Source organism: Heptranchias perlo, chromosome 3 (genome assembly GCF_035084215.1).
Source record: "Heptranchias perlo isolate sHepPer1 chromosome 3, sHepPer1.hap1, whole genome shotgun sequence".
Classification (NCBI taxonomy): Eukaryota; Metazoa; Chordata; class Chondrichthyes; order Hexanchiformes; family Hexanchidae; genus Heptranchias; species Heptranchias perlo.
In genome coordinates, this window is record NC_090327.1 from 102431947 (window position 1) to 102444444 (window position 12498).

General features: G+C 43.7%; 1 protein-coding gene across 1 annotated transcript in view; it reads left to right on the top strand.

Annotated features, from left to right (window-relative positions):
• The first annotated feature begins 7475 nt into the window (after positions 1–7475).
• itga9 (integrin, alpha 9) overlaps positions 7476–12498 on the top strand; it is a 382843-nt gene continuing 377820 nt past the window's right edge. The window contains exons 1-2 of the mRNA XM_067981373.1: positions 7476–7835; positions 8324–8451. Coding sequence (XP_067837474.1) covers positions 7660–7835; positions 8324–8451 — 304 coding nt within the window. The 5' untranslated portion in view covers positions 7476–7659. The remainder of the gene's footprint in view (positions 7836–8323; positions 8452–12498) is intronic.

Consider the following 12498-nt stretch of genomic DNA (forward strand, 5'->3'; position numbering starts at 1 on the left):
CCTATCCTTCTCCATAGCTATCTTAAAACTAATGGAATTATGATCACTTGTCCCAAAGTGATCCCTCACTAACACTTCTGTCACCTGCCCTTCCTTATTTCCCAAGAGGAGGTCAAGTTTTGCCCCCTCTCTAGTCGGGCCATCCACATACTGAATGAGAAATTCCTCCTGAATACACTCAACAAATTTCTCTCCATCCAAGCCCCTAATGCTATGGCTGTCCCAGTCAATGTTGGGAAAGTTAAAGTCCCCTACTATTACCACCCTATTTTTCTTGCAGCTGTCTGTAATCTCCTTACATATTTGCTCCTCAATTTCCCGTTGACTATTTGGGGGTCTGTAGTACAATCCTATCAAAGTGATCTCTCCCTTCTTATTTTTCAGTTCTACCCATATAGACTCAGTGGGCGAACCCTCGGATATATCCCCTCTCACTACTGCCGTGATGTTCTCCCTTATCAAGAACGCAACTCCCCCTCCTCTCTTACCTCCTGCTCTATCTTTCCTATAGCATCTGTACCCTGGAACATTGAGCTGCCAGTCCTGCCCCTCCCTTATCCATGTTTCAGTAATAGCTATAACATCCCAGTCCCATGTACCCATCCATGCCCTGAGTTCATCTGCCTTGCCCATCAGACTTCTTGCATTGAAATAAATGCAGTTTAATCTAGACTTCCCTTGGTCTTTGCCCTGTTTTCTCAGACCATCTGTCCGGTCATGTTCTGTACACTCTCCCTTACTGCCTTTTGTTTCTGTCACCATTTTATTTCCCACTGACTTCCTGCATCGGTTCCCATCCCCTTGCCACATTAGTTTAAACCCTCCCCAACAGCACTGGCAAACACTCCCCCTAGGACATTGGTTCCAGTCCTGCCCAGATGCAGACCGTCCAATTTGTACTGGTCCCACCTCCCCCAGAACCGGTTCCAATGGCCCAGGAATTTGAATCCCTCCCTCTTGCACCATCTCTCAAGCCACGTATTCATCTTAGCTATCCTGTCATTCCTACTCTGACTTGCCCGTGGCACTGGTAGCAATCCTGAGATTACTACCTTTGAGGTCCTACTCTTTAGTTTAACTCCTAACTCCCTAAATTCAGCTTGTAGGACCTCATCCTGTTTTTTACCTATATCGTTGGTACCTATATGCACCACGACAACTGGCTGTTCACCCTCCCCCTCCAGAATGTCCTGCAGCCGCTCCGAGACATCCTTGACCCTTGCACCAGGGAGGCAACATACCATCCTGGAGTCTCGGTTGCGTCCGCAGAAACGCCTGTCTATTCCCCTTACAATCGAGTCCCCTATCACTATAGCTCTGCCACTCTTTTTCCTGCCCTCCTGTGCAGTAGAGCCAGCCACGGTGCCATGAACCTGGCCACTGCCACCTTCCCCTCCAAAACGGTATACCTGTTTTGGAGGGAGATGACCGCAGGGGACCCCTGCACTGCCTTCCTACTCTTCCTCTGTCTGTTGGTCACCCATTCACTATCTCCCTCAGTAATTTTTATCTGTGGTGTGACCAACTCACTGAACGTGCTATCCACGACTTTCTCAGCATCGCGGATGCTCCAAAGTGAGTCCATCCGCAGCTCCAGAGCCGTCAAGCGGTCAAACAATAGCTGCAGCTGGACACACTTCCCGCAGGTGAAGGAATCAGGGATACAGGAAGGAGCCCTGAATTCCCACATCTCACAAGAGGAACATGACACGGCTCTGGGATCTACTCTCAATCATCAGCAAAGTGATGGAAGGTGTCGTCGACAGTGCTATCAAGCGGCACTTACTCACCAATAACCTGCTCACCGATGCTCAGTTTGGGTTCCGCCAGGACCGCTCGGCTCCAGACCTCATTACAGCCTTGGTCCAAACATGGACAAAAGAGCTGAATTCCAGAGGTGAGGTGAGAGTGACTGCCCTGGACATCAAGGCAGCATTTGAACAAGTGAGGCACCAAGGAGCCCTCGTAAAATTGACGTCAATGGGAATCAGGGGGAAAACTCTCCAGTGGCTGGAGTCATACCTAGCACAGAGGAAGATGGTAGTGGTTGTTGGAAGCCAATCATCTCAGCCCCAGGACATTGCTGCAGGAGTTCCTCAGGGCAGTGTCCTAGGCCCAACCATCTTCAGCTGCTTCATCAATGGCCTTCCCTCCATCATAAGGTCAGAAATGGGGATGTTTGCTGATGATTGCACAGTGTTCATTTCCATTCGCAACCCCTCAGATAATGAAGCAGTCCGTGCCCTCATGCAGCAAGACCTGGACAACATCCAGGCTTGGGCTGATAAGTGGCAAGTAACATTCGTGCCAGACAAGTGCCAAGCAATGACCATCTCCAACAAGAGAGTCTAACAACCTCCCGTGACATTCAACGGCATTATCATCGCCAAATCCCCCACCATCAACATCCTGGGGGTCACCATTGACCAGAAACTTAACTGGACCAGACATATAAATACTGTGGCTACAAGAGCAGGTCAGAGGCTGGGTATTCTGTGGCGAGTGACTCACCTCTTGACTCCCCAAAGCCTTTCCACCATCTACAAGGCACAAGTCAGGAGTGTGATGGAATACTCTCCACTTGCCTGGATGAGTGCAGCTCCAACAACACTCAAGAAGCTCGACACCATCCAGGACAAAGCAGCCCGCTTGATTGGCACCCCATCCACCACCCTAAACATTCACTCCCTCCACCACTGGCGCACAATGGCTGCAGTGTGTACCATCCACAGGATGCACTGCAGCAACTTGCCAAGGCTTCTTCGACAGCACCTCCCAAACCCACAACCTCTGCCATCTAGAAAGACAAGGGCAGCAGGTACATGGGAACAATACCACCTGCACATTCCCCTCCAAGTCACACACTATCCCGACTTGGAAATATATCGCCATTCCTTCATCGTCGCTGGGTCAGAATCCTGGAACACCCTACCTAAGAGCACTGTGGGAGAACCTTCACCACACGGACTGCAGCGGTTCAAGAAGGCAGCTCACCACCACCTTCTCAAGGGCAATTAGAGATGGGCAATAAATACTGGCCTTGCCAGCGACGCCCACATCCCATGAACGAATAAAAAAAGAAGGATCCCGTGTCACTTTTTTGAAAAAGAGCAGAGTCGGTCTCCTTGTGTCCTAACATTTATCCCCTCAACTAACCCCAATAAAAAACAAATTAACTGGTCATCCATCTCATTTGCTGTTTGTGGGATCTTGCTGTGCACAAACTGGCTGCTGTGTTTGCCTACATAATAACAGTAACACTACTTCAAAAGTAATTAATTGGCTGTGGAATGCTTTGGGGCATCCTGAGCATATGAATAGTGCTATATAAATGACAATTCTTTCTTATATTGCATGGAACTTACTTACTGTTTGCATTTTAATCATTGAGGAAGTACTTTAATGAGTCTTACAAGTAATTGTTCTGTTGCTGCCATGTCTTTTATACTGCAGAGTATATTTTGCGAGGATAGGCTCTTCGTGAAGAGCCTCACTCGATGGGAGCACAGAGCAGAGAGCCAGGAAAAGAGGTCAGCACGTCGGATGTGTGGTGCACCCAATTTTCCAGTGATTCATTATCATTTTAATCACTGGAGAATTGGGAGTAGGTGATTCATGCTCCAGTTGATGGAAGCTCCACACCAGGAGAGGAGCCTTGCAGCATCTACCCACACGCGCACATGAACCTTTGCCACCTTAAAACAATGGCAATAAAGTGCATTACATTTCCTCGCGTGGGCAAATTGTATTTTCAGACTTACCCACCATAAAAAAATTTACATTTTCTTTAGGTAAACTAATATTAGATTTAAAAAACTATTTACCTAGCAAGGGCGAGAGCTTATGCATTCTTTTATATAAATAAACTGCATGTTTGAGGCTTTCTGTTAAACGAATATAGTAACTCTGAGCTGGTGTTGTTTTCAACAAGTTAATTTGTTTTGGTTATACAGACCAAAAAAGAATCAGGAGTGCCAGCTGCAGAGTGTTAACCACTGCCTCTCTCCCTCCCAAACCAGCTCCCCCCTCTGCATTACTCAAACACATCTTCACCTGCTTCTGTGTCAACACTGAAAACATGGCCAGGTTCTTTATGGAACAGTGCCAAGTTCTGTGTTTTACTGAAAATGGTGCAAAAGATTAAGATTTGGCACTCCAAAACTATGGTTGGAAACCTTTTTTCTATCTTAATAACTCCTGACTAAAACGGTCAAAACTATAAACCTCTGACATTTCAAATCTCCATCACTGGCTGTTTCCTTTGTACCTACACTATTCAGTTTATTTGATAAATTGTGCACTGTACAGACTTCAATAGTTTTGGAACTTTGCAGATAGTGGGCCTGTATATGTTAAATAACACTCTTTAATGAATCATAGAAATTACAGGACCAAGGGAGGCCATTTAGCCCATTACACCTGTGCCAATATCAGTTCTTCAACTGGAGCTACCTAATTTAATTTCCCTGCCCTTTCCGTGGGGGTAATTTTCACCTTACTTTAACCTTGAAGAGTTAGCTGTGGCTCAGTAGTAGCACTCTCGTCTCTGAGTTAGAAGGTTGTGTGTTCATGTCCCACTCCAGAGACTTGAGCACAAAATCCAGGCTGGCATTCCAATGCTGTAGTGAGGGAGTGCAGCACTGTCAGAGCGTGCTGTCTTTCGGATGTGATGTTAAACCAAGGCCCTGTCTGCCCTCTCAGGTGGATGTAAAAGATCCGATGGCACTATTTTGAAGAGAGCAGGGGAGTTCTCCCTGGTGTCCTAGCCAATATTTATCCCTCAACCAACATCACTATAAAACAGATTATCTGGTTAATACCTCATTGCTGTTTGTGGGACCTTGCTCTGCGTTCATTGGCTGCCATGTTTCCTACATTACAACAGTGATACACTTCAAAAAGTACTTCATTGGTTGTAAAGTGCTTTTGGATAGCCTGAGGTTGTGAAAGGCGCTACATAAATGCAAGTCTTCCTTTTTTCTACCTTTACTGCTCGGGTGGTTTCTGCCAGATTTTCATTTCCATTTTTGTTTCCATGAAGCTGACGAAACAACAGTTCAAAAATGATCTTAAGACTTTCAAAAATGAACAAAAATCATGTTGGGTGGATATTTTAAAAATGGTTCAGAAAATAAAAAAGTTCTGATGGTGGATCCATGGGAGTAAGGACCACAAGGAGTGAACCATCGGGATAACTGAAACACCAAAATGTGAGATAGCATAACAGTGGTGAGCATTTTTTGTTAAAATTTCCTTCAGCGTACAAGAGACCATTGTTTACAAGTGCCCTCGCTAGCACAGCTTCTCCAACAAGTAACTGAACATCTCTGTAATGCTCCATTACCCAGTGCAATCTGTGGACACTAAAAGAGCAGCATTCACATTAACATAGAGTTCAGATTCAGGCAGTCAGCCTCATCCCAAAGTTTACATTTTCCAAACCAATTTTAAAAAGTTATACACAAAGCTGGCTGAGAAAGAGCTTCCCTTGACTAAAGCAGCAAGATTGAAGTACACCTCTCCTGACCATCAGGAAGGAAAATGCATATATCTGACAGGAAGGCAGATGGATGCTGCCCAACCAACAGGAAATTCAGCCAACTTATCATTCCAACAGTCAGCTTCATCCAATAATGCCTCACCACATAACCTGATCCCTTACATATGCACCAACACAGAAGAACGTATCTAAACCAGTCAGATGGTCAAACTGTCTCCATGATAATCATTCTGTTTTGCCCACTGCTGAAGCCAGAACAACCTCAAGGCATGCACTTAAAGAAATAACTTATATTAATATAGTGCAATGTAGTTACTGTTGCTATGTAGGTGAACACAGCAGCTAATTTGCACACAGCAAGGTCCCATCTTTTGATGGTGTTGGTTGAAGAATGAATGTTGGCCAGGACACCTCCCTGCTCTTCAAATAGTACCGTGGGATCTTTTACATCCAATCAACCAGTCTTGCTTTAACATCTCATCTGAAAGACAGCACCCCTGGCAGTGCTACATCCCTTAGAACTGCACTGAATTGTTAGCCTGGATTATATGCTTATGTCTTGGAATGGGACTTGAACCCACAACCTTCTGACTCTGATTGCTATCACTGAGCCAAGCTGACAGATCCACAAAGTTGAAAGTTGTTCCAATGCCATGTTCCAAATTAATTTGAATTAAACTGATTCGGTTTTAAAAAATCCTCTGGAGTTGATCCCCTCCAGATGCAAATGTACATGGTTCAAAATTGACCCTTTTTACCACACAAGCTGTACGACTATCATCTTAAATGTCTCCATACGTGAACATCAGCAGCATAACTCAGATATAAGCATTCAAACAATGCCTGGCGGTGTGTTCTGGAGGCCTGTGCCTCTCAGGAACTGAGTTGAGACTGCTCAAACTCATTGCACATAGGACTCTCAGAGTCAACAGACAGAAGAGACAGATCAATCTGGGCTGGATTTGAAACCAAATCCCAGAGGTATTGAATCGACAGCTTCAACCAATTCCCATAAAGGTTAGTGATACGTCACATGTGTGTTGCGTTTTTACATTCAGTGCTCTAATATGTTACTTATTAGGAGATGAGAAAACAGTAGAAGTGCTCAAAGCAGCAAAACACCATCTTCCACTAAATAAATCTGATTCAGGAGCAGCCAGCCCTCTTGTTCTTAGTGGGATTCACTCTTTCTCCAAGATTTTTAATATTCAGTTTTAATTATTGATAAGAAGGCAGTCAGGATTAATGTGAATAAATTTGGTAGCAACATGTTAGCAGTTAAGCACTGTTTTAATCATCAACTTAATGGACCAGATATCTACACCGTGCAGTACTGTTGGAAGTGCTGCCTTCAGTTAAGTCCCTTCTCTCTGTTTAGATGGACATTAAAGATCCCATGGCACTATTCAAAGAAGAGCAGGTGAGTTCTCCCGCTGTCCTCAACCAAAACCACTAAAGACAGACTATCTGGTCATTCATCTCATTTGTGGGATCTTGCTAGTACTATGTTTGTCTACAATGACAACACTGACTCTACTTGAAAAGCCATTCATTGGCCGTGAAGTGATTTTGGACGAAATGAATGGAAGCTCTTTCTCTCTCGATGTGTTTTTATGATGTGGAGATGCCGGTGATGGACTGGGGTTGACAATTGTAAACAATTTTACAACACCAAGTTATAGTCCAACTTGGTGTTGTAAAATTGTTTACAGATGTGTTTTTAAACAAATGACATCCAGCTTTCATGAAAATTGACTGGGAATCTTGCAGCGTGTGTCTTCAACAGCCTTAAAAAAAGTCATCTGTTGCAGTTTGAATCAGGATTGTGAAAGCAAAGAGTTAAATGCTCCAATATCGTGTAACCTACGCCGGGGAAATAGGAAACTTCTCTGCAGTAGCCAGTGTGTGGCGCCTTTGCTCTCTGATAAGATTCTCCGCTTCTCAGTCCACTCCCAGTCAGTCAGATGATCAGAGGGAGAAAGCCTGTCCTCTCAGCAGCTTTTAGTATGAGAGTTGATCAGAGCCTCTGATCAGCGACCAGGCGCATTGTCAACTAACCAAATTCTTTGGTTCACCTTCAGGATTTATTTGTATTACTTTTATTCGCCGTAGAGACCCTGAACGAACTTTTTATTTTCTTGCTTCTGGTGAAGTGGGGAATGGATGGGCTGCTTGGAGAGGATATGAAGTTGTTGAAACTCTGGGTGGCTTTGATTTGGTTTAGTTTGGTGCATTCGTACAACATTGACCTGGATCACCCAGTCGTGTTTCGGGGAACCAGTGGCACTTTCTTTGGATATTCTGTACTGGAACACTTCCACGACAACACACGGTGGTGAGTAGGACAAGAAGTGTCAGCAAGTTAGAAAACTGCATTGCATTTTCTGCGTCTGAACCCCTCCGTTGGGCAGCCCTTTCTCTCACTCTCTGTAACAACGTTAATTGGAGGAAATTCCAATCTATGTAAATTTCATGTCCTTTTTTAATGAACAGTTTCCTCTGTAGTCGAGCTGTTTGTTTGATAATCTCATTCTGAAAGTAAAACGAATGCCAGCTCGGGACGAGTGTTAGCACCATATTAAAAGGCTGACTACTTCATTTACTTAGCAATTTAACTGATTTCAGCCAAAAAAAAGGCTGCATTCACTCACTCTGCAACACTTTAAGGCGTTTCCTCCAGCTTATTTAAGAAACGTGAATTTAACCTGTTGACATTGGCTAACAGGGACTGCTGAACTCTTCTACCGGTGTTTTGCTATATTTGGATGTGCAGATGCTTTAGACAGATATTCTCTCTCTTGTAATGTGATGTAATTTCTGCAGGGTGCTGGTTGGGGCCCCCCAGGCTAACTCTACCTATAGCTCGTCTGTGCTGTCCCCGGGAGCTGTGTATAAATGTCGAATTCACAGTAACCCTGAGAAGAGATGTACAGAGTTGGATCTGGGTCGAGGTTAGTCTCTGTTTACTCTTTTTAAAAAAAAAACTTGTTTTCCTTCCTAAAGTATGACGGTGCAGCTTGGATAGAAGCTAACACTACAGGCAGGCTAAAGTGACGCAGTGTCCTATCTTTTAAACAGCTAGAGTGCACATGGACATTGTGAGACACTGCAGAAATCCTCCCGTCATTTCTGCTGCATGTCAAGTCCCAAACTATTGCTCCTGGACTGTTTTTGTTGTAAATGCGGATAAAGCTGCGTGTATTTTTAACGCAACCACTGCTAATTATTTGTGGGCCCATAGCCAACTTTCCTTCCCGACGTTTGGGGATGACGGGGGAGAGAGGGAGGGGGTTGCAAAGGAAGGAACCCTCCCCCAGAGCTGTGGTCCGTATGTGACAACAGTTAATTAAATGGTTGGACCATAACTGTGAGAATATGCTACCTCAGCTTGTATCTGTCATTGTGGAGGATTCTGTTCGTACCTCCCAGCCTCTAGCTCCTTTATAAAATGTTTAATAGCTGCATCATATTAATAATCTCTCACTCACAAACACACACTCATTCCATTACCAGATATTATCTCAGATCATTTGACAATCACACAGGATTGCTTCAAAAAAGATATCACACAGGATTGCTTCAAAAAAGATATGACATTCAACAAAGTCTCCTGAGATGATTTTAGAGGCAGTGTTCGGGTCGTGTAAAATCTGCAGTTACAGGGAGTCCAACTGGTGAAAAAAGCAAACTGTTGCAGAATTGAAGACAACAAATGCTTCATGGGTGATTTAAATATAAGAATAGTGTTGGAGTATAAAGTGATATAATGAGAGGTTGAGCTTAAGGCTGGCCTCATGCACAGGAGGTCCAATGATCCCATTATTGGCTCTGCAACTTTTATCATCAATGGTTTTCTTTTTAGTTACATGTCACAGGTTATTCCATGCAGAAATATCAGAAACAACGTTATTATAAGTGTGTTTGTTAATCACAGGCATTTATTAAAAAGCCCTTATGAAATAAATATAATGAATGGCTGAAACTTCCTAATTCTATCTTTTTAATGAAAAGGTTTGGTGACTTTTAGTGGATCCTAACACTCTCTTCAGGGCAGAGGGTGTAAAGCCATTCTCAACCATCGACACCTTTTACATGTGAAGCCCTGATTTATACTCAGTTGTGTGCACTTGGTGTAACCTCCTGTGAAAGGGGCATGATTGCCTTTGAGTGTTTGAGGTTGAGTTCCTGGAACAGCTAGGAGTATTGTGTTGTAAGACCTCATCCTTGGAGCTGGTGACTTGGAAAATAGACCCTTCAACAGTTGTGATAGCTGCTGCAGAGCAAGGCAGCATTTATCGCCCATTCCAGGATGTCCTGAGGGCATTGTGAATCAATCGCATTTGATATACTTGAATCATTTTTTTTCATGCATACAACATTTGTGTTGCAAACAAACATCACAGTAAAAGTTGATTGACAACTTTTCTTTTACATTTGTTCTTGGAATGTGGGTGATACTAGTAAGGGAGCATTTATTGCCCATCTCTAGTTGCCCTGAGGGCATTGAATCAATCATATGTGGGACTGGAATCACATGTAGACCAGACCAGGTAGGAGTGACGGGTTCCCTCCCCTGAGGGACATTAGTGAACCAATTGGGTTTCTATAACAATCCAGTTGCTTTCATGGTCATTTTCCCTGGTGCCAGTCCACAAATTTATTGAATTTAATTCATCAACTTGCTATGGTGAAATATGAACTCCTGACTTCTGGGTTGCTAGTCCAGTATCATAACCTCCAGTTTACTGTACCCATTAAAGACAGCTCTTTAGTGCTGGCTCGAGTTCGGTAGATGCAGGCAATGGAGCAGCCCGATGGCAGGATTACGCTATTATTTTTAAAAATGGGAAGCTTCTTCACATGTTTTGTTTAGGCTGTCATCCGTGTTTGTGACATTACTGATCAGTAGTTGATTCTGTTTAGCATTAAGATCACTCACTGAAGGCTATTCCCACTGATATCACTTAACAGGGAATGACAAAAACTACATTGCACACTTGACGACCCCTTGGCCAACCATATATTAGGATTTTAGTTATCGTCCAAGTATATGAAAACCCTGCTTTTCATACCCTTAGAGGGGAGGATCTGTCTCCTGCCCCTTTGTGCTCTGAAAAGAGTTGTAGTATATCTTGTAGATTTGGGAATCCCTACAGCCTTAAGTTGGTAGAAGCAAAACAGTTTGTATATTGTGACCCCCCCCACCCCCCCCCCCCCCCCCAGCTGGGAGAAAATGCTCACCTTTGCTGGGATTTGGTTGCAGATGTGTGGCCGGGATTTGGTTGAAGAACTCCAGGACCCAGAGTAACCTTATACGCCACATGCTGCCAGGATGCAGGTTTATGCCAGTGGTCCCCCACGCCACCAGCTTCCCAGTTGCAGTCATCTAGGGATGTGGACCCCTAGAGTCAGCTTGGCTCAGTTGGTAGTGCTCTTACCTCTGCGTCAGAAGGGCAAGGATTCAAGCCCCACTCCAGGACATGAGCATGTAATCTAGGCTGACACGTCACTGTAATAGTGAGGGAATGCTGCACTGTTAGATGTTAAATCTTTTGGGTCAGATGTTAAACTGCCTGTTCAGGTGGATGTAAAAGATGCCATAGCACTATTTGAAGACTAGCTGGAGAGTTCTCCCGGTGTCCTGGCTAACATTTATCCCTCAATCAACGCCACAAAATGTATCTCAATGCTCTTTGAGGGACCTTGCTGTTGTCAAACTGCCTGCTGTGTCTGCCTACATTACAACAATGACTACACTTCCAAAGCTCTTCACAGCCAATAAAGTACTTTTGGACGTCCTGAGGTTTTGGAAGATGCTGCACGTTCTCCCTTGTAGTGGCTGGACGTAGAGCCATATTACTCACCATAACAAAGTGGAAGAAAATAAAATAAGAAACACCTTGAAGAGCAAAACAAATGTATTGAAGGTTGATTATGATGGGGTTCAGTAGTCAGGTTGTTCTAGAGGGCTTAACATTCCAATGATATGTTTTAATTGCGGACACGACTCTCTGAGGGTCAGTTCCACTTTGATTTCAGACATATTCTTATGCTGTATTTTCACACACTGGAGAGCAGAAGGCAGGTCAGGGCGTGTGAGCGTTTCCAAAATTCAAGCAAAGCCATTGACTCTGGTACCTCAGTTACATTTAATAACACTGATTTTAATTATTGGTAAATAAAGATTAACTTTTCCATTTATCTGAAATTAAAATGTCGCCCAACTGTTTACAATCCGTGTAATGTCATTTCACTGGGAGTGATGACAGATTAGCCAGCAGCAGGTTTAGCCATGTTCCTAACTGTACTGAGTCTAACATGGCTTAGCAATTAGATAAGCCAGGAGAGGCTAAGCATTCAGTCTTCTATGTTAAGCAAATAATTTGCATTTATATCACAACCTTTCACATCCTCAGGCTGTCTCTAAGCACTTCACAGCCAATGTCGTCACTGTTGTTATGTAGGCAAATATGGCAGCCAATTTGCACACAGCAAATGAGTAGTTCACATACTTTGGTTCAGGAAGAAATGTATCTAGGACACCAGGAGAACACCTTGCACTTTGAAAAGTCCCATGGGATTTTTTTATATCCACCTGAACAGGCAGTTGGAACCTCAGTTTAATGTCTCATCTGAAAGATGGCATTTCTGACTGTGTGGCACTCCCTCAGTACTGCACTGAAGAATCAGCCTAGATTATGTGCTTAAATCCCTGTTATGCGCTTTAACCCACAATATTCAGGTTCAGAAGCAACGGTCCTACTACTTTTAACACATTTATTTTCGACTACTCAGAAGTAAACTACTTTTGGATGTACCACACTGTAGCCCATGCAACATCGATCACAACTGTTACACAAACATGTTCACCTGTGTGGGATTATTTGACATTATCAAATTGATGTTTCATCAAGACCTTTTATACTGATCTCTTAATTGGAATTCTGTGTGAGAGCTGTCCTCTGACATTTAAATCTGGTTTCCAAAGGCCTGTGATA